The sequence below is a fragment of the Callorhinus ursinus genome, unplaced genomic scaffold (assembly GCF_003265705.2).
Source record: "Callorhinus ursinus isolate GAN/ISIS: 27379988/994484 unplaced genomic scaffold, GSC_fseal_2.0 scaffold20, whole genome shotgun sequence".
NCBI lineage: Eukaryota > Metazoa > Chordata > Mammalia > Carnivora > Otariidae > Callorhinus > Callorhinus ursinus.
Genome location: NW_027397082.1, coordinates 22,243,514 through 22,269,045, shown reverse-complemented (window position 1 = coordinate 22,269,045; position 25,532 = coordinate 22,243,514). Strand labels below are relative to the sequence as shown.

At 52.7% G+C, this 25,532-nt stretch overlaps 1 protein-coding gene across 1 annotated transcript in view; it reads right to left on the bottom strand.

Annotated features, from left to right (window-relative positions):
- Positions 1-22,720, bottom strand: part of RRP12 (ribosomal RNA processing 12 homolog) — a 30,080-nt gene extending 7,360 nt beyond the window's left edge. Inside the window, exons 1-29 of the mRNA XM_025880434.2 lie at positions 22,507-22,720; positions 21,740-21,969; positions 19,111-19,194; positions 17,559-17,635; positions 16,970-17,075; positions 16,647-16,763; positions 15,391-15,529; positions 15,158-15,285; positions 14,201-14,299; positions 13,442-13,533; positions 11,335-11,446; positions 11,001-11,098; positions 9,707-9,821; positions 8,344-8,486; positions 8,018-8,139; positions 7,028-7,092; positions 6,776-6,938; positions 6,189-6,343; positions 5,873-5,940; positions 5,224-5,317; positions 4,470-4,628; positions 4,252-4,332; positions 3,923-4,028; positions 3,592-3,699; positions 2,924-3,081; positions 1,460-1,551; positions 1,159-1,323; positions 856-1,037; positions 502-636 (exon numbers count right to left, since the gene is read on the bottom strand). Coding sequence (XP_025736219.1) covers positions 502-636; positions 856-1,037; positions 1,159-1,323; positions 1,460-1,551; positions 2,924-3,081; positions 3,592-3,699; positions 3,923-4,028; positions 4,252-4,332; positions 4,470-4,628; positions 5,224-5,317; positions 5,873-5,940; positions 6,189-6,343; positions 6,776-6,938; positions 7,028-7,092; positions 8,018-8,139; positions 8,344-8,486; positions 9,707-9,821; positions 11,001-11,098; positions 11,335-11,446; positions 13,442-13,533; positions 14,201-14,299; positions 15,158-15,285; positions 15,391-15,529; positions 16,647-16,763; positions 16,970-17,075; positions 17,559-17,635; positions 19,111-19,194; positions 21,740-21,969; positions 22,507-22,645 — 3,532 coding nt within the window. The 5' untranslated portion in view covers positions 22,646-22,720. The remainder of the gene's footprint in view (positions 1-501; positions 637-855; positions 1,038-1,158; positions 1,324-1,459; positions 1,552-2,923; positions 3,082-3,591; positions 3,700-3,922; positions 4,029-4,251; positions 4,333-4,469; positions 4,629-5,223; positions 5,318-5,872; positions 5,941-6,188; positions 6,344-6,775; positions 6,939-7,027; positions 7,093-8,017; positions 8,140-8,343; positions 8,487-9,706; positions 9,822-11,000; positions 11,099-11,334; positions 11,447-13,441; positions 13,534-14,200; positions 14,300-15,157; positions 15,286-15,390; positions 15,530-16,646; positions 16,764-16,969; positions 17,076-17,558; positions 17,636-19,110; positions 19,195-21,739; positions 21,970-22,506) is intronic.
- Positions 22,721-25,532: the final 2,812 nt, after the last annotated feature.

The window sequence follows — 25,532 nt, the reverse complement described above, 5'->3', positions numbered from 1 at the left end:
CAGGAAGGGGACAGGCTCGGAGCCTGGGTCTTCCGACCTCTACATGAGCTTCCGGGCCTCAGCCAAGTTTACGTTAACAAACAACAACAACAACAACAACAAACTCAAAAACAAAACAAGAAACAGGAAAAAAAAAAGGAAGAGAAAAGAAAAAATGGGATAAGGAAAGCAGCAGAGCAGAACAGAGGCTGACAAAGTGCGTCACGCATGCTTAAGAGGAAGTTGGGCATTTTGAAAGTTTTGTTTGAATTCTATGTGTGCTGTGTGAACGGGTGCTTTGCAAGAGCAAGATTTCTTAACGTGGTCAAAAAAGTTTGAGAAACTCAAAAAGTTTGAGGAAGTCGCCTTAGCTCCAAGCTCCTTATTTCTGCTGTTACCTACGCTCCCCCAGCAAGTGGGCACCGAATGAATGAGGGCACCAACCAGGAGGGAAGGAACGAACACGCGAGTGCAGCCCTGCCCGGGCCAGACTCGTGTCCCTAGAACGGGCGACGGTCCCACCTTTCGCGCCTTCCTCCTCCTCCGTCTTGGCCGCGGCAGCATCGCCCTCCTCCTCCTCCCGGATGATGAGGCGGCCATCGGCGCTCACCTTGAAGCCATGGTTCTTCTTGCCCCGGCCGGGCCCAGGCTGTGTGGCTGGCGTGGCAGAGTTGGGCAGTGAGGAGGCGGCCGGTCGGTCCTGACCCACCCACAGCCTCCTCCCGACCAACAAGACGGGTGCCTGCAGCACGATGCTCTGGGTGTGTGGCGGCGAGGGGTGCCCGCTGGCCTCCGTGGAGATCACCCCCAACCCCTGAGCTCGGCACCAAGGCAAGCCTGTTTCCTGGACTCACGTGCCGGCCGCTTCTTGCTTACCTAGGACTCGCTGGGCCACCTTAGGGTCCAGGAAGTTGAGGGGCTCATCCCCGCCACCCTCCTTCAGCCACGCCTGGCTCCTCTGTCGGGCCAGCCTCCGATGCTCCTTGGCCTGGCTCCTTTCCTCCTCCTCCCCCTCCTCTTCCTCCTCCTCCTCCGAGTCGGCCAAAATCTCCTCGATGCTAAGGACAGAGAAGTGGCACGTCCCGGTGTTCCCAGGAGAGGCGGGGGCAGCTGAGCATGACCTGGGCAGGCTGCAGGCTGAGGGAGCCCAGCTCCCCAGGACCGCGCTATGGGGCTTACCTGTCGCCTTTGCCCTGGGCAGGCTCCTCTTCCTCCTCCTGCTGACCCTCTCCCATGGCAGCCTGGTTCAGAGCACGGTGCCGCTTGGCGCGGGCCTCGGCTTTCCGAATGTTTGTCAGGACTTTGTGGTACCCCTCAGGCAGCAGCCCCTTCACCAGCTCAAACCTGCGGGGCAACGAGGGGCTGCTGAGGCGCGCCGGCCACAGAGTGCTCTCCGGAAGTAGGAGCGTTCAGCCACAGGGGAGGGACTCGGACCCCCCAACTCCTCCCTGGCCCTCCCCCCTCAGTCGGGCGCACAGACCCGAACTTGCGGATGAACTTGGTGAACAGGTTCCGAAGCTTCATGCGGAAGTGCCGCCGCATGTCGTCTGAAAGCTTCCCGATGGCCTCCATCTGCCGAGCAGAGCAGCGAGGGGTCAGGGGCGCCCTCCGCCCTGCCTGCCCCCCCACCGCACTGCAGACCAGGCACACGGCGAAGGGGCGAGGGCCCCAGCAACCCTGCTCCTCACCCACCCCTTGGTCCGACTGTGTTTTCACAACCTGGGCGGCCCTCCGCCTTCCCCCTAAAGCCTCCTCTGTGACAATCCACGACTACCCTTCCGAGATTATAGCTTCAGAGTCTTCTGAACAGTGTCTGGCATCTCACCTGCATTACCTCACTGAATCCTTACAACAACCCACGAGGCAGATCGATCATGACCCCCAGTTTACAGACGAGGAAACTGAGGCACAGAGAGTTGAGTGGCTGCTCCATGACCAGGGGCAGCAGTCAGCCCAGGTCTCTCTGATGCCACGGCTCACGCTGTGCCCCAACACCACCAAGCTTCTCTGGGCTCCACACATCCCTCCTACCACGCTGCGTTCATCTCGGGCTGGACTATTCTCACACCTTCGTCAGGCTGGGCTGGGACCCACGAATGGGTGGCAGATTTCACTCTCTGCAGTGTCTCCAGACAGGGCTGGGGGCACAGGGCCCCAACGATCCTTTGAAAGGCTTTTATAAATTCTCAGCACCCCATGACAGACCGCTGCTCTAGCCCTTCTCACCTCTGGTCCCCAATGAGGCGGCTTGGGAGGGTCGGGGCAGGCTACCTTGACCCCCACCTGCCCTTTCTTGCCTTGACCCAAGGCCCGATACGAAGACAAGAGGCAAGAGGGACCTGGAGGTCTGATGCGACCTTGCCCAGCTGGAAGGGAAACACTGAGGCAGTGGAGGTAGGGGCGGGACAGACCCCGGTGAGGGGCCGGGACCCAACCCCAGGGGGCTCTGCAGGCCCTTCTGCAACCAGCAGGGCTGTCCAGAGGAGCTTCCTTGAACCCAGAAGGTCAACATGCAAGCGAGGAAAAGGAAAGTAAGATGAGGGGCCCCACTGGGGGAGAGTCCCGAGGGTCAGTTCTGAGCTTTGTGTTCTGGTCCCAGGGCCCCTCTCACTGGCACTGTGACCTGGGGAAATCTCTGGCCTCAGTTTCTCCATCTGTAAAACAAAGGTGGCCCTGCCTCCTGGCCTTTGGCCTGCAGAGCGCTTGCTTCTGTGGAGGGGGAGGGGGCCGGTCACAAGAGGTGGCCTGGCACCACGCACCCTCCTCACTCCCACCGGGTACGTGTTACCCTACTGGTCCTTTCCAGGGCTCCTGCATGACCTGTTCCACGAGATAGTGCACAGCTAAACACATGTTTGGGACTTGTTGGCCTCAGGCTCACTGGGTCCATGCCAGCAGGCCAGAGGCCAGGCTGCTACCCACTGAGGAGAAAGGGGGCACTTACCACCAGCGGCACGTGCTTGGCCAGGTGCGCCACGTCCACGACAACTCCCACCACCTTGATGAAGCCCAGGGCCGACTTGACCACGTCACGGGTGCGGGAAGCCAAGAGCAAGCACACATTCTCCAGCAGCTGCTCTACCGTGCTGGTCCCCATGAGACCTGTGGAGGACCAGAGGGCCACTGTCAGAGACGCCTGGGACCCCATCCAGACCCAAGATCCCTGTCAGGTCACATGAGGTGGAACTAACATTTGGGGGACTCCTGTGTGCCCAGCACGGTCCTAAGTCACTCCCCATAGAGTACAGCCAACCTGTGAGCAAGTCCTGTTTTTCTCCCCCATGTTAGGGGTAAGAAATTGAAATTCTAAGAGGTCCATAAACTTGCGCAAGGTGTTCCATGGTTGGTAAGAGGCAGGACTAACATCCGGGTACAGGACCTGACCTCCTCTGATCCACTCTGACAGTGGGCCATGAGGCAGCTGCAGGCGGGCAGGAAAGACGACTCGGGCAGCAGAGGGGACAAGAGGCAGCCAGGCTTGGTTCTGGCTCTTTCTCCTCCCTCGAGGAAGGAAGGTGGTAGCTACCCTATTCTGGTAATGACCTTATCCTGACCTTCTGGGCGTTTTCCTAGCCTGAGGGCTCCCCAGGCTTTCAAGGAAGCAACATTCACCTTTAAACTCAAACAGGAGGTGGGTCAGGGCCAGGATGCTGCAGCTGACCATGGTCACGGGGCCCACGAGGCCCGGGTAGATCAGGACGAGATAGCGCTCCAGGGCCTCTGGGAGGTAAGAGGAAGGCAGTCACACGAGGCCAGAGCCCCTTGCCCCTGCGCCCTGGGCCCCCCTGGGAAGGGGACTCCCGGCCAGAGAGGAGCAGCCTGCCCAGCCCCAGAGCCAGGCGGCTCTCCCCACCTCTTCTCTTTGGCCAGTGGTTTGGAGGGGTGCCTCCCCAAGGCCTGTGAGCAGAGCATCTACCCCAGCCCCGGGTCACCCACACCTCACCTTCCTGGTTCGGTCCAAACCGAAGGAAAGCATGGCCCATCTCCACCAGCAGGGCGAAAGCATTCTTCCGAGCACCCACCGACACCTCCTTGGTACACAGGATCACCTGCCGGGACAACCCCTTGAACACATGCTCCGGAGCTGGCCACCATGGGATTGGTTGGTGGCCTGAGGCAAAAGGGGGCAGGAGGGGCACCCATGCTCCCAGGCAGAGAACCGAGTCACCCCTAACCCCCATACTGCTCTCTCCTGATCCTGACAGGTCCTCAGAAGCCACACTACAAGGAACCCCTCAAAACACACATACACCCCTCTCCTGCACCCCTCACCTCTGGGACGAGGGCAGTGATGAACTCCTCATGCTCAGCTGACAGCTTCTTCACGATATGTATGAGGCACTTCAAACGGGGCTGCAGGTCAGGGGGGAATGACAGTTAGGACCCCTCAATGCCCCCTGTGCCCCTTGAGTCCCCAATCTCCAGGGTGGTCCTCCCCTGGTGTCGCCCATCCTCCTGCAGGGAGAGCGCGGCTGCTTTGGAGGCCTCACCCTCTTGGCAGGCGAGGAAGTGCTCCGCAACGAGTCCAGCATGGTCGTCTTTAGGTCATCCAGGTGGCTCTGCACGAAGCGGGCCCCGGGGCCCTGGGGGCTGGCACACACCTCCTCCAGCACCCGGTAGGCCTTCTTCTGTACTCCGTGGGCCTTGCTCTGGGAGAGAGCATAGCGGTCAGGGTTGGGTGAGGAAGGGGACTCTGGGGACCCCATCTATCCATCCACCCGCCCCCCACCACTGTCCTACTAGAGTCACAGAACAGCCACCGTTAACTGTGACCAGCACTGGGGGGTGGGGGGGGGATTTGGGACCAGGACCTGCCTCTGGAGCTCAAGAGGTCTGAAGGCCGGCGGAGTATGGACAGGGGTGAGGTGGGGGTGGGGGTGTTAACTCTGTGCCGGGCAGGAGATGCTGCAGGGAGAGAAGCCACCCCAGCCTCCACTCGATTCCACTCACCAGCTTCAAGTGATATTCATCCAGCAGCGTGAACTTGCAGTGCCTGGCACACATCAAGGCCTGTGTGCCCACTCACCTTTCTGGCTGGAGCACTGCCCTCTCCCCTTCTTTGCCTGACTAACTCCTTGCCCTCGCAAAGGAGCTCTGTTACTTCCCCAGAACAACTCTCCTGAGGTTAGCTGGCCCCGCCCTGGACTTCCGTGTCCGCCCGAATGGTCCAGACAAGAAACCTTTCCAAGGAGTCCCCTTTTCGCCCAGATGTGGTCACGTGGGACGCCAGCCTACACGGCTCACCTCTAGGTAGGGCCGGATGGTGAGGTACAGCTTGCTGATGGCTGCTTCATCTGCGTGAGGAGCCAAGGCAACAACCAGGTCCAACACAGACAATCTGCTCAGGGCAAGAGACCAAGGATGGGCTTAGGGGGGCTGGAGAAGGGCACAGATTACCAGTGCCTTTCTATCTACTGGGTACAGAGATGGGAGAAGTCGGGGTGAGGAGGACCAGGGGCCCTGAAGGAGCCTGTGAACAACAATCACAGCTTGTACCCAATTTCGCCATAAGGAACCAGGTGTGGTTCCAGGGGCTTTATGTGCGTTCAAGCCTTCGGTCCTCACAACAACCCTGTTGCAAGTCTATTATCGTGCAGAATTTCACAGATGAGGACACAGAGGGCATGGAGCAGCTAAGTAACTTGTCCAAGGTCACACAGCTCGTAACTAGTGGAGCTGGGATTTGAGCCTGGGCAGTGTATTGCCAGGGTCCACATCCCTCCTAGCAGGCTCTAATGCCTCTCCAGGAAGGAGCCCGTCAGGCTTCACCGTAGAGCTAGGACATTCACTATCTCAAGACTTTCCTAAGTAATTCCAGAGAGAAGCCACAGGGCTTCTGTTCGACACACCCTCTGGCTCCCTGGGCTGCCCCAGCTTGAGCAGGGCATTTTACCTGGTGAAGTCAGAGCTAGCAGAGTCCAGCACCTTCTCACTGGCTTTTTCCAGGAAGCTGTTCACCAACTGGCAGCCCCAAGGGGATGAAAAGGAGGGAGTTGGTGAAGAGAGAAATACAGAACAGGAGCAGGTCACAGAACTGCAACCCCCCCGCAACCTCCTATAGAAGCCTCGATCCAGCCGATGCTGGTATCTGGTGCCCTATCCCCGGGGTGGCAGAGCCCAAGTGAGCCCTGGCAGGTGGGGCCTTGCCAACACACACAACCCAACAGTCACTCACCCAACAGTGTTCTCCCTCCCCTCCACCAGCTCACCTGAGGCTCTGTAATGGTCAGGTAAGTTTTGACAGTTTCCAGCACAGCCCGGCGAGGGGCTGGGGTGTCTCCGGCTCCAACAGGCTGCCCGTATAGGTTGAAGAGGATTGGCAGAAAGTTCTTGGCAAAACGGCTCACCTCCACACGGTCAGCCTCTGGCAGGAGGACCAAAGTTTGCATAAGAGGGGCAGGAGTCAACCCCACCTCGAAGGCTGTTAGGGCTGCAGCCCAGAGGCATTCTTTTGGAGGACAGGACCTGGAGCCCATAGATTTGGGGCTTCTTTGGGACAAGAGGTGTCCATGCTTTATGCTCCTCCACAGCTCTGTCCTGTGCATCAGCCAAGAGCCAGACACATGAGGAAGCCCTTAACACTGGCTGGACAACACCCAGCAGCTGTCAGCACAGTGGGAGTAAAGAGAGAAAAGGGGCAGCTTACTGTCCTATTAACTCCTTGGGTCCCCAGCAGAAGCCCCAGGTCCTTGCAAAGCATTAGCTACGGCTCAGGCAGTGAGGCACAGCAGGCCAGGAGACCTGGGCCATCACAACCATCCCCCTCCTCGCCCCCGGCCCCAGAGCCCACACATACCTGCATCGCAGCCCTTGGTGATGAGGGTTCGCAGGGCTTGGCACACAGTGACCCTCAGGTCTGCGCGCTCACTGATGGCCGTGCCCAGTGTCCGCGCCAGCCCTTTGAAGGAGGCGGCCACATCTGTGGGCCTCGTGCAGAACCCAGGCAGGAGGGTCCAGATCTGGGGGGGGTGATGGTCAAGGAGAGTGATGCCCAGCAACTCAGGCCCCTGCGCCATCCAACCCATGTCCCCCTCAGCTGATCCCCTACCTGCCACTGGAGCGTATCATAGATCTTGGACTCCACTGTCCTGCCCGCCTGCGCCAGATCCATTGCTGCGTGTGACACAAGGACATGGTGGGACCCCGGGTACCCTTCAGGCCAGCAGGCCTCATTTTTACCAAAACCAAAAGCCCAATAATGAGGACAGGAATGTGGGTGATTCCTCCCTCCCCACAATTTGAAACATAATACTTGTTCATTCTAAAAAAATTTAAAAGATCTACATAGAACAGGCAGTGGATGTCCCCTCATAATCTTACTCCCGCAGGGATAGGCACGACCTCCTCTGACTCCTTTACGTTTCTATAAACACACACACACACTTTTAAAAATATAAACAGGACAGTACTGTACAAACATTGTTCCAGAACCTGGTTTTACTTGACAGTAAGGTTTCTAAGTGGTAGGCTGTGTCCTATGCACGTATGTGACCTACTGCATTTACCACTCACATGGCAATTATCGCTGAGTCCACTGATGAGGAGCAGACCCAGAGGAGTTGAATCAACTTGCTCAGTCACCCACCTGTGGTGTGGCTCAGCTGAGATCGGAATCTAATGCATTCAACTTGCCATCTCCTAAACATGCCCGTTCCTGCGTAACGTTTCCCTCTCTTCACAAAGACCACACCGTGGCCCACAGTGGGGCTTTATCATTAACTAAGTTCACCAGAGCCCTACTGAGGAACACATAGGTTGGGTCAGATATTTTACTAGGAATAGCTCTGCATATATATAAATCGTTGTGTACTTGTCTATCTCCTTAGTAGGAGAGGAGGCCACTGTTGGCCTCAGGGCAGGGTTCTGTGAAAGGGAGATGCCTGGCTGTGCCTCTAAGCAAAGGGAGGGACAGCCCCCCTGAGGAAGGCCTTTAAGCACTGGCTGGCCACCTGCCTGGCAGAGGGACAGGGCCCAATGTCCTAGGAGCCCTTCCTGACCCCTTCCAGCCAAGGCTTCAGGATTAAGGCGGGGCCCATACCTTTGCTCTTCAGGGTGGTAGCCAGGGGTAAGAAATAGGTGGTGAAGAAACCAAGTCGTGCTTCCCGGACGTGGTCCCGGATGACAGGCAGCAGCCAGCTCCGTGGGAAATCCAGATTTTCCCTGGGAGAGGCAGGCGAGGCCCGGTGAGCGGGCAGCACACCCAGCAGCACACGGCCCGCTGCTTAAGCCCTGCAGTGGCCTTTCCCGCTGGCCCCCACGCGACACACACAAACTGTACCCCAAAGAGTGAACGCCTTGCTGAAGGAGAACAAGCTGGCTGACTGCCCCGGGACTTGTAAGGAAGACAGCCAGAATTGCACTTACTCAGAGCCATCAATTTCCAAAGGCACAGCCTCTAAAACCACCTCGGGTCCCATGCTGGCCACCGCAGCCCCCACGGCCTGATCCAGAGCTGCCGTGTGAGGGAAATGGGGGGAGAGGCGCAGGTCACACAGGGACTGGAGGCACTGGAGCAAAAAGACACAAGATGATACATCAAGGCGTGCTCACAGAGCAGGCACCCAGAGCTGAGTCTGGGCCAAATTCTCGAAGAAGAAGATGAGGTCAGGAGCACGAGCCCACGTTAAGCTCTAGGTCAGAGATCACAAACCAGTAACCAAATTTTTTAAAAATATTTTATTTATTTATTTGACAGAAAGAGACACAGCGAGAGAGGGAACACAAGCAGGGAGAGTGGGAGAGGGAGAAGCAGGCCTCCCGCCGAGCAGGGAGCCCGATGAGGGGCCCGATCCCAGGACCCTGGGACCACGACCTGAGCCAAAGGCAGACACCTAACGACTGAGCCACCCAGGTGCCCCCCGATAACCAAATTTAACCTACTGAGAAGCCTCATCTCTCTCCAATGCCCCCAAGAATTTTAAAAATTCTGTATTTATTAGTAACATGTAAAAATCAAATTTCACATACAAAGATTTCCAGTTTATCTTGAAAAAGGGGAAACTGGCAAAGGGAAAAGACACAGCCATGTGTGACAACTAGCAAATTAGTAGACGCTGAGGAGTGGATGCCCCTCAAGACAGAGCTGTGCCCTCTGGCCCACTACAGCCCCCCAGCCCCCCAGGGCCTCACTTGTAGGAAGCCAAGTTCATCAATCTAACCTATTAGGGGCCAGGTTTCTTGAAGCCCTTGCCGTCCCAGGGTGGCTCCTTTCTTCCAACCAGCAATGGTGGAATTCAGCGAAGGTCCCATGAGCCTGGGAGCTGCTGCTGAGGGGTCTGGGGCCTGCCTCCCCAGCTGGGGAGGATCCCAAGGGGATCCCTGATCCTTAAATGGTTTACTCTGGGCTATAGTAATCTCTCTGGGACCTAAGGCTGCTTAAAACACCATAATCCCTTGTTACAGGAAATTCAGAGAATTAAGAACAAAAGACAGGGGGTAGGGGTGAGGGAGAGTCACACTGGTTCCCTATTCAAAGCCATCCACTCCGGCCAGGACTACTGAGCAGTTACTGGCCGAGAGGCCAGGGGAGGTCCCACCCCTCTTTCTGTTTCTCCCATGTCAGCTCAGACACCTTCCTGGAGACACAGTGCTGGGCACCTGCTGTGGGAGCCATCAGGGGTATAACGTGGGGTAAAGTGCAGAAGTAACAGGTGACCACTCTGGGAGCCCACAGTCCACCAGCCCAATCACCAGCTCCGGCCTTGGCCCCAGCAGCTCCCCAGCTCACCTTCTTCATCACAGGATGGGCCTGCCTCCCACAGACCTGGAAGAAGACACACAGCAGCTGCAACACGGAGCTCCATGCCGCGTGGAATTTGTATGTCAGGCCTTCCTCCACTGCCCTGCCATGGGAACAGACAGTCAGGGCCAAGTTCACGCTCACCTGGGCCCCCATCAGGAAGTCAACAGCTGGCACCATGAGCTACAGACCACCAGCTGGCCAGTATGCGTGGAGCCCCAGGAAAGGCCAAGGGGTAGAACTAGCATTTATGATGTAGACCCTGTGCTGAGTTTCATTGATGTTATCCTACTGTTTAGGGAGAACTCTGTGAGGTACGTTGTTTCCTCCATCTTAACTGAGGCTCCAGGAGATGAAATAACCTGCCAGGGTCACTCTGCTAGTGGCCACACTGGGCCCCCAAAGCCCATGCTCGGTCACTGTCTCATGCTTTCCCAGTCCGACCCAGGATGGGATGCCCAGGTAGAGCAGGTGGTCTGGGCCGAGTGGGGAGAGCGGCACCAAGCCTCCTGGAAATGTAAGGCAAGAATGGCCAATAGAGGTCAATGCGGGGAAAGGGTGAGCTAGAGGTGGCTCGATTTCTGAGTTTTCCTGAAACTTCACCACAGATGTATCCACAGGCAACAGGTCCATTTCCTCACAAGGAGCAGTACCCAAAGCACCACACCTTGGAGCTGAGCACACAGGCCCAGAGGAGACACCAAGGATGATAGCTCCTTTCCCAGGACCACTGCAGTGTCTGTGGTGCTCTGAGGCTCCTCAATGGAGGCAGGGAGGGCGAGGACGGGTCAGTGGCCATGTCTGTGGATGGCTCCTCTTGCAGGTGTGGAGAGTAGCACAGCACGTGAACAACAGTGGGCTCTGCTGTCAGGTTGCCACTTCCTAGTGGGGTGGGGGTCTGCCTGCCCATCTGCAAAGTGGGGGTCAGTACATATCTCCCTATTCACTGAGTACTTAACTCCGTGCCAGATACAGTTCTGAGAACTTTACACACGCTCCCTCATTCAATCCTCACCTCCACCAGTAACCTTTGACAGATGAGGACCCTGCAGTATTTGACATGGAAGACATGGGGGAACTTGCCCCAGATGATCGGTTTGGAATCTATACTCATGAGTACCACACGAATGCACCTGGAATGTGGCCAGTGCTCAAATCAACAGCAGCTGCTCTGGCACCGCGCACATGCCCACAGTAAGTGACAAGTGGAACACCTGTCATTATAAGGAACTTTCTAGAAGGTACACCTTATTCCCTCCTAAGGCGGATGCTATATTCTTACCTGAACATCTTGGAGATATACTGGGCAGGGCCGGAGGCTGAAGAGGTCACGGAGCCAATGCTGGCCATGTGGGGAGCGACACATTCCTTCAGGAGCTCCTACAAAAAAGAGGCCACAGCTGTCTGGGCCTAAAGCAGCCTCCCAGCACCACTCAGCCCTTCTAGCAAAAGTGACTGCTTTTGGACACTTCTAGGAAGCCTATCCTCATCCCGAGAACCTCCTCCCCAGGATGTAGCTAGAGGTCTGGGGCGAGCTCCAGGAGAGACAAGGCAGCCAGTAGAACCCTCTGCACTCTCTGCTTTCCCCCCTAAAGCTGGGGCTGGGGCTGGGGTACCTGAAGGCTCTGAGTGGCAGCTGTCACCACCTGTGAGTGAGAGGAGAGGAGGCAGGTGGTCGCGGCTCCAAAAAAGCGAGGGAGGTGACCCAGCCCCAGGTCCCGCTGCAGTCTGTGAAGAAAGACAAAAGACTTCTGTGGGGCCTGGTCCTGGGCCTCAGGGACCCACATGGCCCAGGTCCAGTGACAGTCACTGATCTGTAGGGTTCTACAGGGCCCTTCTAATGGGCAATTTTTAAAAAGTGCTGTCATTCAAGTTAATAGCCACACATGGTAAAAAATTCAAGTAGGTCTTCAGAATATAAAGTAAAGACTATGCTTTCTTTATCACACCTTTCTCCCAGAATGACCTTCAGATGCACTTTCCGGAGGAAAATCAAGGTTAAGTTTTTCAAATACTCTTCCAGAAGGTGTTACACATGCATAAACATAGAAAGTAACGTATGCTAACGTCTATGTAACACTTTTCATATGCCAAGCACTGATCTGATATACATTTGTTCATTTAAACTTTGTGACAACCGAGATTAAGTCCTATGACCATTCCCATTTATTGTAAGTGAGGAACCTGAGGCACAGAAAAGTCAAGTAACTTGCCCAAGGCCATGTCGCAAGTGGGAGGGAGGAGTCAGGATTCACACTGGTAGTCTCGCTCCAGAGTACACAGAGAGTCACACCATCCATGCCCTTCTCAATACGTCTTGGGGGTCTTTCTGTGTCAGCATGTACCTCTCTACTTCCGTAACTTCTAAATGGCTGCATAATATCTCACTGTATATTGACCAGTCCTCTCCTCAGACACATTTAGGTTGTGTTTCGTTTCTAGGTTTTTTTGCTGTTACCTATAGCATTACAACAAACAGCCTGGGACGTATATCATGGCACAATTGTAGGAGGCTTGCTGGTAGGATTAATCCTGAGATGTGGAGAGGGGGCCTGGGTGGCTCAGTCAATTGAGTGTCTGACCTTGGCTCAGGTCATGATCTCAGGGTCCTGGGATCGAACCCCTGCTCAGTGAAGAGTCTGCTTCTCTCCCTCTCCCTCTGCCCCTCCTCCGTTCGCACTCTCTCTCTCAAATAAATCTTAAAAAAAAAGAATCCTGAGAAGTAGAATAAGGCTATTTTGCCATTTTCTGGCACCTCCAGGTAAAAGATGGATAGTGCAGATAAAGGATGTGGGCCCAGGGGCGCCTGGGTGGCTCAGTCGTTAGGCGTCTGCCTTTGGCTCAGGTCATGATCCCAGGGTCCTGGGATCGAGTCCTGCATCGGGCTCCCTGCTAGGGGGGGAGCCTGCTTCTCCCTCTGCCTCTGCCTCTCTCTCTCTCTCTGACTTTCATGAATAAATAAATAAAACATTAAAAAAAAAAAAGAAAAAGCTAGAACCTTCTTCCCGGGGTGGCTATGATGAGTGAGATGAACAATGACGGAAAGCACTCGGGGCACGAGGCCCGAATGAGCAGGTGGACAGGAGCCCTTCAGCAGAGGGGAGGGCTGACACAGTGTGGTGGGGCCCCAGGGCCCTTAGAGACCCTTAGAGACCCTCACTCCAGGCAAAACGCAAGTCACCAACTGATACACTTATTTTCTTCTCAGCCTTATTCTGGAAAAGCAGAATTATCAAGTGGCTACTATGAAGTGGCCAAGCTCACATGTGAGTGTTCTGACAGACACAGAGCAGACACTGGGCTTGCAGGACTGTGAACCCCAGAGGAGGGGATTGTTAACCCAGGTGGGGAGAGGGGTGAAGCCACAGAAAGTGCATGAGATCATCTGAGAAGGAAACCAACTGCACAGGATTCAGTCAGGGGGTGACAAGACTCAGGAGAGAACTCAGGCCCCACCCCCAGGGCCCCAGCAAGGTGTGCTTAGCCCACCTGCTGCTCCTTAGAGCTCGAGCGCTGGTAACTTCTCTGGCAGGAAAGCACCAGCCATGGCTGACACAAGCCACACTATCCTGCCCTGTGCCTCAGAACCAGAGCTGGTCTACAGCACACTTGATAAGGAGACACTGCCATCCGTCTCCAGCTTTCAGCTCACGTCCCTCCCATCTGCACCACAGAGCAGGTGGCCTGGCTGGAGGCCCTAGGACACCCCTCCACCACACCTACCGGACCAGGTTGATGTGGGCTTTCTCCATGACCTTAAGCCAGGCCAGCAGGGGTTGTAAGTCATTCTCGCTGGGAACATAGTCATATAAGGCCTAGAGGTGGGACAGGGAATAAGCAAGGGACTGAGTGAGTGCGTCTTCTGTGGCCTAATGACAATGACCCCTTCCCCTCCCCAAACACCAGCATGTCCCAGTGACAGGCCTGCACATGTGGCCCTGGAACTGCCAGGCCCCTTGCTCTTCCCATGTCCTGTCTTTCCCTGTTCCATGAAACCCTCCCGATTCTGCTCCTATGGAGTCAGAGTCTCTAGAAGCAGTTGAGTAAAACTTGGGTCACACAATCCTTTGGATCTCACAAAAGCCACAGAGCCTTTCTTGGGAAAAATGTACAGGGGCACACATATGCACATTCTGCAAACGATTTGGGGGATGTTTATGTCTCCTTCCCCAAATCCATCCAGGGATCCCTAAATTTGAGAGCCTCTGCTCAAGGTATGGGTGATAGCATGAGACCATGCTGAAATAGTGTATTAAGTTAACTAAGTGAAGAGTTGGAGGCCCCATCTCCTGTGGACACTGATGTGGTTTCGGTGGCCAGTCTCCTAGCTGCCTGCTTCCTGTCTGCTTGACAACTAGCCTCCTCCACTGGGCCAGTCCAGAAAGCCCACTCAAGCTCACTCTGTAGACAAGTAACAGGCCCCCTCCACCCTAGCACCGCCATACCCCTCCACCGCCATACCCTTCCACCGTCAGGCCTCACCGTGATGATCTGGGCGTTGAGCTCCGCTGACAGGGTGCCCAGGCTGGGCTTGGCGTGGAAGAGGCTGTGGAAGGCCTGCATGGCACAGGCTGTCACCAACTGGAAAGGACATGTAGGCTTAGTGGGGGACCACAAAGCCCATGGCTGCCCTGGGCTCCTTAGCCTCTGACTCCAGCCAGTGGGCTGGGGAGAGACCCAGGCCCCTGACCTCAAGCATGCCCCCCACACCCAGACACTCAGAGGACTGTCACTTTATGAAGGCTTGGCAGCTACTGAAAAATTTTTAAATGATTTAAACAAAGATAACAGAGGAACACGAACATTTTTAACGGAAGGGCTGTAAAAGTAGGCTATAAGTGGTGGGCAGGCTATAATTATGGCTGTATTTTCACAGGTTTTTATCTGTTTGTTTATCTAAAAAAAATGTCTGAAAGGATACACAGCAAATTGTTCTGAATGGGCTTTTCCTTCTAAACGATGATCATGTTACTTACATAACAGATACTTTAAAATACACACGCACACAAACACTACAAGAGGATATACAAAGATTAACAGAATTATGCTAGCATGACAGAAATGCAGGGAGGATCGTTTCAGGTATTAAAGCCGCTGTACCAATTTGTTGGTAAATAAGCAAAAAAAAGAAAAAAAGAAAGCAAACAGATCCATGCCTGCAGCTGAAACAGAGCTCAAGCAGGGAGAGGGCTGGTGCCTCGACCTGATCCCCGAGGCCAGCTCCCAAAAGGACCGGGACCCTGAAGACAGCCTGGTCTATCTGACACCAAGAATGGCTGGCGTCCTTGGTCATAGGCAAGAGCAGGGTTGGGATGGGGAGACCCCAGGTCCTGCTTCTGGCCTGACCGGCAAGTTCCCAAGCATCAGCACCATGGGCCTGGGGTCTGAAGTTCAGCCCCTGACCCCAGCACACGCCTCTGGCTCCCAGGCTGAGCTCACCACGTGGCTCAAGGTCATGACCCTGAGGAGAGTCTCACTGCAGCTCTTCACCAGGCCTTCTGGGAAGCAGGGCAGCAGGTCCTTCAGCAGCGTCAGCATGTGCAGCGTGGTGGTGGCCTCCTTGGAGCCTGGCAGACACGACAGAGCTGAGCCTCCAGCCCACCCTCTGCAGTGAGCCCCATCCCAGGCGGGCCTCGGCCCCCACCCACCCCGCCAACGACCTGGTTCCCCACCTCCGGACTTCTCAATCTCCAGGATGCAGAACTTGGCAGTGGAAATGGCAGCAGGATGATGGGCAGGGGCTTTTTCACCAAACATGAACTCACTGCCCTTGAGGACCGAGCATACTCCATGCTGGGCGGCCTTCCGGATCTGAGGGGCAAGGAGAGGGGGGCCAGGCCGGTCAGCATACGCCCAGGCACACCGACAGCATGCCTCCTCCACGGCCGAAGCTGTACCCAGGCCTGCCCGTGTGCAGACTCCTGAGCTGGGCAGTAAGACAAAGCTCAGCTCCAACCCCTGCTCTCCCGCTAACTCCCCAAATGGCCTCGAGCAAGCCAACCACTTCATCTCTGAACTGTAGTGTCCTCCTCTTTACTCCAGGAGTTCGGTCAGTCACCCCGCAATATCAAGTGTGACCAAGCCAGGCACTGTCCATGGGGCTGGCAGTCTGGCAGTGACCAGAGCAAACAACTCACACTCTTCTTGGCAGGCAGAAAACAAACACATGTACACCGGAAGGTAAAAGTACTTTGCAGACAAGACAGCAAGGGTTGTTACTTTTTACACAGTGGTCAGGCGCCTAAGTGTCACTCCAGTGAAGTGACATTGCAGCAGAGACCTGAAGAAAGTGCAGGAGAGGCCTCGTGAATACACAGGGAAGGAGGCATGACCCTACCTGGGGAAGTGTGCTGAGCACCTTGAATGACCGTGGACTGTTGCTACTGTGTGCTATTACATGCTCTCTGCCCTACATTCCAGGAGGAAATGGGGTGGCTGGCCACCATTTGCTGAGCGCCTGCTCTAAGCTAGGAACTGCACCAGCCTGTGAGGGACACTGGAGTCACCCCACACCCTTGCAGCGAGGTTGGTATTACTAGCCCTACTCTGCCACTAGAAAACCGAGGCTTGGAGAGCTTAAGTAACTTGCCCAAGGTCACAGCATGAGCGGTGAATGCAGTATCCAACTGAGGTCCATGAGACTCCAAAGCCCCACTCTGCCCCTTCCTGCCACTGTAGCTAAACTTGTCACTGACCAATGAGGCAGCAGGGACTCAGGAGGGCCTGACAGTGAACACCCCTTCTGTAGGATGAGGAGGTGCCTCTCACCTTCTAGGACTAAGCAAAGGTGTCAGAGGTAAAAAGTAAACCTCAGGGCAAGAGCCCAGCCCTCAGCGCAACTTCTCCTACTCCCCCTACTCAGACCAGCCCCAGCCCACTTACTAGAATGGCTGCCCCCCACCATATTCTGGGGGCCCAGCAGCCTCACCTTGGGCTTCGGGTGCACCGTGAAGCTCAGCAGCCCATGGTACACCTGTAGGGTCACGGGGTAGCTCCAGGCCTCCAGGTCCTGCTTCCGCAGAAGGGTGGCCAGGCAAGAGAGGACCTTGAAGACAAAGTCAGAGTCTCTCAGCTTCACCTGCTTCAGCCAGGTGGGAAAAGAGCCCAGGTTCTCACCAGTTCCAGAAAATCACACGGGGATCCATCGGAGGTCCACATAGTGCCTATTCCCCTCCCAGGGAGTATCCAAGCTCCAGCCAAATCTGCGGGGCTCTGGAAGACGGCGGAGGGGAAAGAGACCGAGACACTAACCCATCGGAGGGCAGAGGTGGAGCCACTGTTGGTCTGGGCTGACATGATATCCATGAAGGCTTTGGAGGTATCGGAAAACTTCTTAATGAGCACAGGGCTGGGCACGCTGTGCGGGGAGAAGAGAGAGAGTCAGGACCCCAGGGGGCCTCCTAGAGCAGTTGGAGCAGGCCCAGCCCTGGTCTGAAGGCAGAGGCTAGAGAGAGGGAGGCAGTGCTGGCCCAGTCACTCAGCAAGCGAGCAGGAGCCAGGACAGGAGCCCACCCTTCCGGACCCCACTCCAGCGCGCTCTCGGCGGCACCTGAGCTCCGCGCCTCCTCCCTTCCCCACTACCCATTCCCTATTACCCACGAGATGGGCCCTCACCAGCTCATCTCAGTCCTCTCCCTACCTCCCCGCACCTGCAGGCCTCCAGGGATCCTCTGCCATTGCCTCATGGGAGCAGGGCCGCCCCCTTCCCAGGCGCCGGCACTCACACTCGGTACAACATCCCAAGCCACCCCGGGAGCCTCATGTTGAAGAACGCCAGCTGGTACTTAACGGTTCCCTTCTCCCCAAGAGACTCCGAGTTCAGACCAGGGGCAGGACTCACCGCTTCAGGACAAGGTTCAGCAGGTAAGCGACAGCAGCCAGAGACTCGGGGGACTCCACTGCCTCTACCGTTGTCATCTGAGGGCCAGACCACAGCGGGTGAGAGGGAAGTGTGTAAGCTAGGCAGATGAAGTGCTGGTGCCACCCTGTGCCCAGCAGGATGGTGATGACCAAGAACGCTGGTGTCAGAGGTTCAAATCCTACCTCTGCCACTGTGTGACTTTGGGCTAGCAACTGAAACTTTCTGTGATTCAGTTCCTCCCTTATAAAATAGAGATAGATAGTAAGTTGTTGCAAGGTTTCACCGAATTCATATGTGTTGATCACAACACCACCTCGCACATAATAGACCATATGTTACTGTCTAACCTACTTCATTATTCTACAGCAGGGGCTGGAAGGCTTTTTCTGTAAAGGGCCAGATAAATATTTTAAGCTTTGCAGGCCATATATGGTCTCGGTTGCATATTCTTTTATGTGTGTTTGAACAATCCTTTAAAAATGTAAAAACCAGGGATGCCTGGGTGGCTCAGTCAGTTAAGTGTCTGCCTTTGGCTCATGTCATGATCCCGGGGTCCTGGGATGGAGCCCCACACCAGGCTCCTTGCTCAGCGGGAAGCCTGCGTCTCCCTCTGCCTGCCACTCCCCCTGCTAGTGTGCTCGCACATGCTCACGCTCTCTCTGACAAATAAATAAACAAATACAATCTTAAAAAAAAAAAATGTAAAAACCACTCTTAGCTCTCAGGCTGTACAAAAACAGGCCACAGATCAGATTATTCCCATGGGCCGTAGTCTGCCAACCCCTGTTCCAGAGTAGTGGTTCTCAAACTTTTACACCCTTAGAATTTTTTGAAGATTCCCCGAGGAGGTTTTGTTTACATACTGATACTTAACACGTTAAAAATTAAAACTGATAAATTTTTTAAAACGAAGCATACGAAAACACAATTAGCTGTTGAAATAATGCCATCAGACACGAGATAACGTCTGGGAAACTCCATAGCACACTCATGAGAGAACGAGAGTGAAAAGGCAAACGATGTTCTAGTATTATTACGAAAATAATGTTGATAGCCCACAAACCCCAGGAAAGGGTCTCAGGGCCACCCCACCCATTGCTCCACTCCTGGCCACACTTTGCCAACCATTTTTCTAGAGGATCCCCTGGGCCTAACTCAGCTCCATGGATCAGGGAAGAAAAAACAACTGCAACAACCAGAGTAGTGGATTTTTGTTCCGTAAGGATAGTGTAGCAAATACCCCCAGCCTTACCAAGCCACCACCTAAGAATGAACGAAGCACTCTGGGTTTTTGTTTTTGTTTTTGTTTTTTTTTAAGTAATCTCTACATCCATCATGGGGCTTGAACTCACAGCCCCAAGATATCAAGAGTTGTATGCTCTCCTGACTGAACCAGCCAGGTTCCCCTGAAGCTCTTTCGCCTATCCAAGGATGTCCTGCTCTATCCCCTCATGCCAGAGCACCCATTTTCTCTCTCCAGCTGGAATAACCTGCTGTTCTGGACACCCACTCCCAAGTCACACCTACTCACCAGCGCAGCGAAGTATTCAGTCTCTGTCTCCTTCCCTCCCTGGGAGCGAATCACCTCAGTGACGGCAGCCAAAACAGCACAGATCTGCACGTAAGGGAGAAGGAACCTATGACATCTATTTTAGGTCAAATCCCGTCCCCAGGCTAGCCTCTTCTCCTTACTCCTTCACAAATTATTCTCCTGACACAACCTAGAGGTAGACAAGATGAACTGCATTCAAAGCCAGGCGTACACACCATAAGACCTAGCAAATAGGCAGACATGTCGGCCAAAATTCCACCTCTAAGACCTGTCTCTTATAGGAATACCTGCACAAAATTGCTAACATTTATTATTATTATTTTTTAAAGATTTTATTTATTTGACAGAGAGATACACAGCCAAAGAGGAAACACAAGCAGGGGGAGTGGGAGAGGGAGAAGCAGGCTTCCCGCGGAGCAGGGAGCCCGATGTGGGGCTCGATCCCATGAGCTGAAGGCAGACGCTTAACGACTGAGCCACCCAGGTGCCCCAAAATTGCTAACATTTAGATACAAGTGTACTCACTGCAGCAACAAACTGGAACACCACAGCAGCCATCAATAGAGGATTAATAAAGTACTATTACTACGTAATAATTAACGATTGATTCAAATACAGGACTACTAATATATTAATATATTTGTTCAGTGGGGCAAAAATTGCAGAACACTGCATATAAAATATAATCTGTAAACCTAAATAAAAAAATATACAAAAAAGTGTAGAACAGTAATGTTCACAAGAGGCTACTGAGCACTTGGAACACGGCTAGTGTGATGAAGAACTGAATCTTTAATCTGTAAATTTTAAATTTAAAAATGAATACCTGAGGGGCGCCTGGGTGGCTCAGTCGGTTAAGTGATTAAGTGTCTGCCTTCTGCTCAGGTCATGGTCCCGGGATCCTGGGATTGAGCCCTGTGTGGGGGAGCCTGCTTCTCCCTCTCCCCCTCCCCCCTCCTTCTTGTGCACAAGCACGAACGCTCTCACTCTCTCTCTCTCTAATAAAATCTTTAAAAAAAAAATGAATACTTGATCTAGTTATTGGAAAACATATATATTTTTTTAAGATTTTATTTATTTGAGAGAGAGAGCGCTTGCATGCATGCAAGTGATAGGGAAGGGCAGAGGAAGAAAGGGTATCCCAAGCAAACTCCCCGCCGAAAACAGAGTTCAACTCAGGGCTCGATCCCACTACCCTGAGCTCATGACCTGAGCCGAAATCAAGAGTTGGATGCTTAACTGACTGAGCCACCCATGTACCCCAAAAACACAGATTTAAAACAACTTAGATATATGAATCTACTTTTCAACCATAAGTTTTATGAAAACACAGATTTAGAACAACGTGGAAATACGAACCTACTTCTGCAATTATAAATTTCATGACCAAATCAAGTACTTTCAAAGAAGAGTTAGCATCCAAATGGAGATGTAAATCATCTCACTTTATATTGATTATAGGTTGAAATGACAATACTTAAATACAATAAGTTTGGGGCGCCTGGGTGGCTCTGTCTGTTAAGCGGCTGCCTTCAGCTCAGGTCATGATCCCAGGGTCCTGGGATGGAGCCCCGCATCAGGCTCCCTGCTCGGTGGGGGGCCTGCTTCTCCCTCTGCCTCTGCCTGCCTGCCGCTCCCCTGCTTGTGCTCTATCTCCCTCTCTCTGTATCAAATAAATAAAAATGTTTAAAAAAAAAGATTCTATCCCTTAAAAAAAATAAATACAATAGGTTTATTATTAAGATTACTTTCATTTGCTTTTTACTTTTTTTAAACGTGGCTACTAAAACTTTACAATTACTTATGTGGCTTGCACCATGTGTTGGACAGTGCTGGGCTAGGTAGACACATGATGAGCCATCAACACTAACTGCCACGAAGGAGTTAAGTTGGGAGAACAACTTTCATGTTTTATTCTACTCCTGTCACTTTGGTACCATTTATAATTTTCACGTTTTTCATTTAAAAAATGAATATAAATATGGATAAATTTAAAAGCATTAACTAAAAATTACAAATAAGGGGCACCTGGGTGGCTCAGTTGGTTAAGCGACTGCTTTCGGCTCAGGTCATGATCCTGGAGTCCCGGGTTCAAGTCCCGCATCGGGCTCCCCGCTCGGCGGGGGGTCTGCTTCTCCCTCTGACCCTCCCCCCCTCATGCTCTCTCTATCTCATTCTCTCTCTCAAATAAATAAATAAAGTCTTTAAAAAAATAAAAATTACAAATAAAATCTGGTTCTTGTTAGATAAGACATTTTCTATCCATTGTTATTCAGCACCAATTGACTCAACAAATGTGTCTTGAAAATATTCTATGTAAAAAGTCCCGCATTAGGTACAGTGGACAAAATAAGTATTGGGAAAATATTTCTAACCCGAAGGACTCTACACTTGAGTAGGGGAGATGTTGTTAGAAAAAAGCAGAAAGTGGAACCCGCCCTAGGAGAGCTAGTGAGTAGGGAACACAAAGGGTAGGAGAGATGACACACCATCCAAAAATACCAGCTGTCACCAGCAGCAGTGAGCCGGCACTGGGAGAAAATAAAAAATAAAAAGCTTGATTCTGGCTCCTCCTCACCATCCCAAGTCCTCTTGACCCTCTCCCTACCTCCTTGTGCGCAGCCGAGTTGGACTCCCAGAAGCGCTGCACTTTGCTGAAGGTGACATTTGTGCAGTCCGAGAGGCCGCTCAGGAAGGTGCCCGAGGACTCCTCCGTGAGAGCGGGGGCCACCTCCTCTTCCATGGCCGTCTCAGGGGCTTCGCTTTTGCCCAGACGCAGGGACCCGGACTGCAGCTCATTATGCAACCTCACCGCATCAACTGTCAGGTCACTTTTTCCTGAAAACCCGGAGGCACAGGTGAGACCCTCACTTCCACCCGAACCTCCTTTTGGCCGGGATTCACCCACACGACAAAAACTAGCAGAGTCCAGGCCCCTAGCTCGAGAGGCTGAATTCTGAACATGGCCTGCCTCATCGGCCCACCATACGCCTAAAACTTAGCAAACCCAGGCAGGGAACCCGCCAGGTAAAAGTTTCTGCTTCCGTGTCCCGACGGATTAAGTGCGGGTGGGAGCCGGCGCGGGGAAATAAATGCAGGTGGAAACACTTTGTAAAGACTCCCCCAAAGTTAATTATGGCCAAGTCCCAACTCTGACACCCGTGGTACCCAGGGCTAGTCATTTCCCTACTGTCGACTCAATCTCCCCATCTGTCAAACGGGGAGGGTGGGTCTTTACAGCAGGCTCCACATGCGAAGTTCTACGAAAAGAAACGTCCAGCGCCTGGGCCCCGGAGCCTCCAGAGAAGCCCAGACCATTAGACCCGGGCCCGCCACAACCCCGCCGTCAGCTCGTCGGAGTCTCGACCCCGCTACCTGAGGGCCGGCTGAAGAAGCGGCTGCGGGCGGCCTGGCGGTGGCGGCAGATGGTAGGGTTGCTGTCGCTACTATGGCCTTTTTTCCAGCGTTTCAACTTGGCCGAGACACCAGAGGGCAGCTTCCCCGAGCGACCCATGTCGACTATGCCGGGACAGAGCTTAAAGCACCGGCTACCAGAGACCGGGAAACACGCGCAGAACCCACGTGGATAAGTAGACTGGTTCACTTCCTCTTTCTCTGACGTAACTTCCGGATTCGCGTCTGTTGCTATGGCGAAATAGTCAACATCCGGTTTTACATTTCCTCCAGCTCCGCGGAGGTGGGCTGCTAAGGGATTCCCTAGGGCTTATCTTCCAGGCCATCGGTTCTTGGCCACAAGAGTGAGCCTTATTAAAACTAGACTTTGCAGGCTAAAAGACAATCAAACGTATGTTTGTATTTTTTTTTTAAAGATTTTATTTATTTATTTGACAGAGATAGCACAAGTAGGCAGAGTGGCAGGCAGAGGGAGAGGCAGAAGCAGGCCCTCCACCGAGCAGGGAGCCCGATGCGGGACTCGATCCTGGGACTCCAGGATCATGACCTGAGCCGAAGGCAGTCGCTTAACCAACTGAGCCACCCAGGCACCCTGTTTGTATTATTTTTTAAGATCTAATTTCGAAAGTAAAGCTTGGAAACAAATTTATTTGAAAGAGTCAAAACCTGGCCAGACCTGAAAGAGTAGAAAATCAGTTTGTCCCGAAACGAGAAAAAAGCAGCCAGTGGTGCTCAAAACCCGCTTAGTTATTTTCATTTAGTACTGGGGATACCCAGTTGCCAAACCTCCCCCTCCCTCATGGCAGCCCTCAGACCCTCTCACCAATCTCTTCTAATCCCACATCAGAACCAGCAACCAATCCTGAATTGATTTTCACTTCGACTCTCCCCAAAATCATTTAGCTGGAACCCAAACCTTAAGATACTTTCCTCCTCTGTCTTGGGGTGCAGCATTCCAAGATTCCTCTGGAATTCCCTCCCTCACTTCAGATCAACAAACCTGATTTTGTCAAACTATGGCTGGATCCTGGTGAGTTGTTTTGTTTTGTTTTTAAGTAGGCTTGGGCCTTGAACTCACAACCCTTAGATTAAGAGTCACATGTCTCAGTCACAAGAGACTGAGCCAGCCAGGTGTCCCCCTGGTGAGTCTTGGCTGATTAGGCTTTAACGCATTCATTTTACAAACATTTTTTAGCTCCCACTGAACAAGAAATTTCAATAAGTCAATCTTCCAAATGAACCAGGAGTGGACAAAATTTCTGTATGCTGCTTCTTTCACTTGATACAGTGTAAATTTTTCCCCTTGTTATGGTCAGAATGGCTTTTTGTTTGTTTGTTTGTTTTAATATTTTATTTATTTATTTCCAGAGAGAGTACAAGCAGGGGGAGCGGCAGGCAGAGAGAGAAGCAGGCTCCCCGCTGAGCAAGGAGCCCAATGTGGGCTCGATCTCAGGACGCTGGGATCATGACCTGAGCCAAAGGCAGATGCTCAACCGCCTGAGCCATCCAGGCATCCCTATGGTCTGAATGTTTTATCCCTGCAAACTTCCTGTGTTGAAATCCTAACTCCCAAAGATGATGATGTTAGGAGGTGGAGCCTTTGGGAAATATTTAAGTCATGAGGGTGAAACCGTCATGAATGGAATTGGTGTCTTATAAAAAAGATTCAAGAGAGATCCCTAGTCCCTTCCATCATGTGAAGACACAGCAAGAAGGATCTGGCTATGAACCAAGAAGTGGGCCCTCACCCAAACCATGCTGGCACCCTGATCTTGGACTTCCAGCCCCCAGAACTGTGAGAAATAAATTTCTGTTGTTTACAAACTACTAAGCCTATGTTATTTTGGTGGAGCAGCTGAACAGACTAAAGACACTCTTTGTTCTTAAATATCCTTTTGCAAAGATGATTCTCACAACTGGTTGCAGCTGATCTCCCAAGCTGATCTGAGTTTGGGAAAAACATAGATCCACCATATAAATTCCATGAAGACAGGAATTTTGCCTTTATCACTTCCATTCCTGGGACCTGGAAGAGTGGCAAAGAGTGTAGGCATTCAACAAATTACTGTTGAATGAATGAATGAGTATATATGTGTTGTGGAGGAAAGAAGAGGGACTAAAATGGGCAAATTATAAAAATTCAAAGATGAATGTAAATACCAATAACTGTAATTAGCCTTTACTTAGCCAAACTGAGATGGTCTTTGACTCTACAGATAGAAACACAAAGCTCAAAACATACATTTCTGAGGGAGTTAAGAAGTACCCAAAAACGAATTTTGGTCCAAGAACCAAAGAGCTAGAGATAGGGAATAAAGGGAAGGCTGGGATGAAATTCATGCAACTGTAGTGTTGGTGCTGGAAGCAGTCACCTGAGGGGTCATCCAGATCACAGGTCACATGCCAGTCAGGGTCAATACTTTACTGGTCTATGGTAAAAGAAGTACAGTCTAGTGATACTCAATGCCTTTGCTGATATTCAAATGCCTTTTCTTTTACAAGGCAATAGTGAGACTAAATGGAAGGTTTTTCCCCCAAAACACTATTATTTGCCAAAATAAAGAGTTGGCAACATTTTGTTAGGTCTTCTCTTTTTATTTTTTATTTATTTATTTATTTATTTTTTAGAGAAAGGAGGAAGGGCTGAGGGAAAGGGAGAGAGAATCTTAAGCAGGCTCCACGCCCAGCACAGAGCCTAACACGGGGCTCGATCTCACAACATTGAGATCATAACCTGAGCCAAAATCAAGAGTTGGACGCTTAACCCGCTGAGCCACGCAGAGGCCCCAGGTCTTCTTCTTCTTCTTCTTCTTTTTTGTTTTTTTTATTTATTTATTTATTTACCGGGGGCGGGGAGAGTGCGAGAGCACAAGCAGGGGGATTAGCAGGCAGAGGGAGAAGCAGGCTCCCTGCTGAGCAAGGAGCCCAATGTGGGACTCCATCCCAGGACCCCGGGATCATGACCCAAGCCAAAGGCAGACACTTAA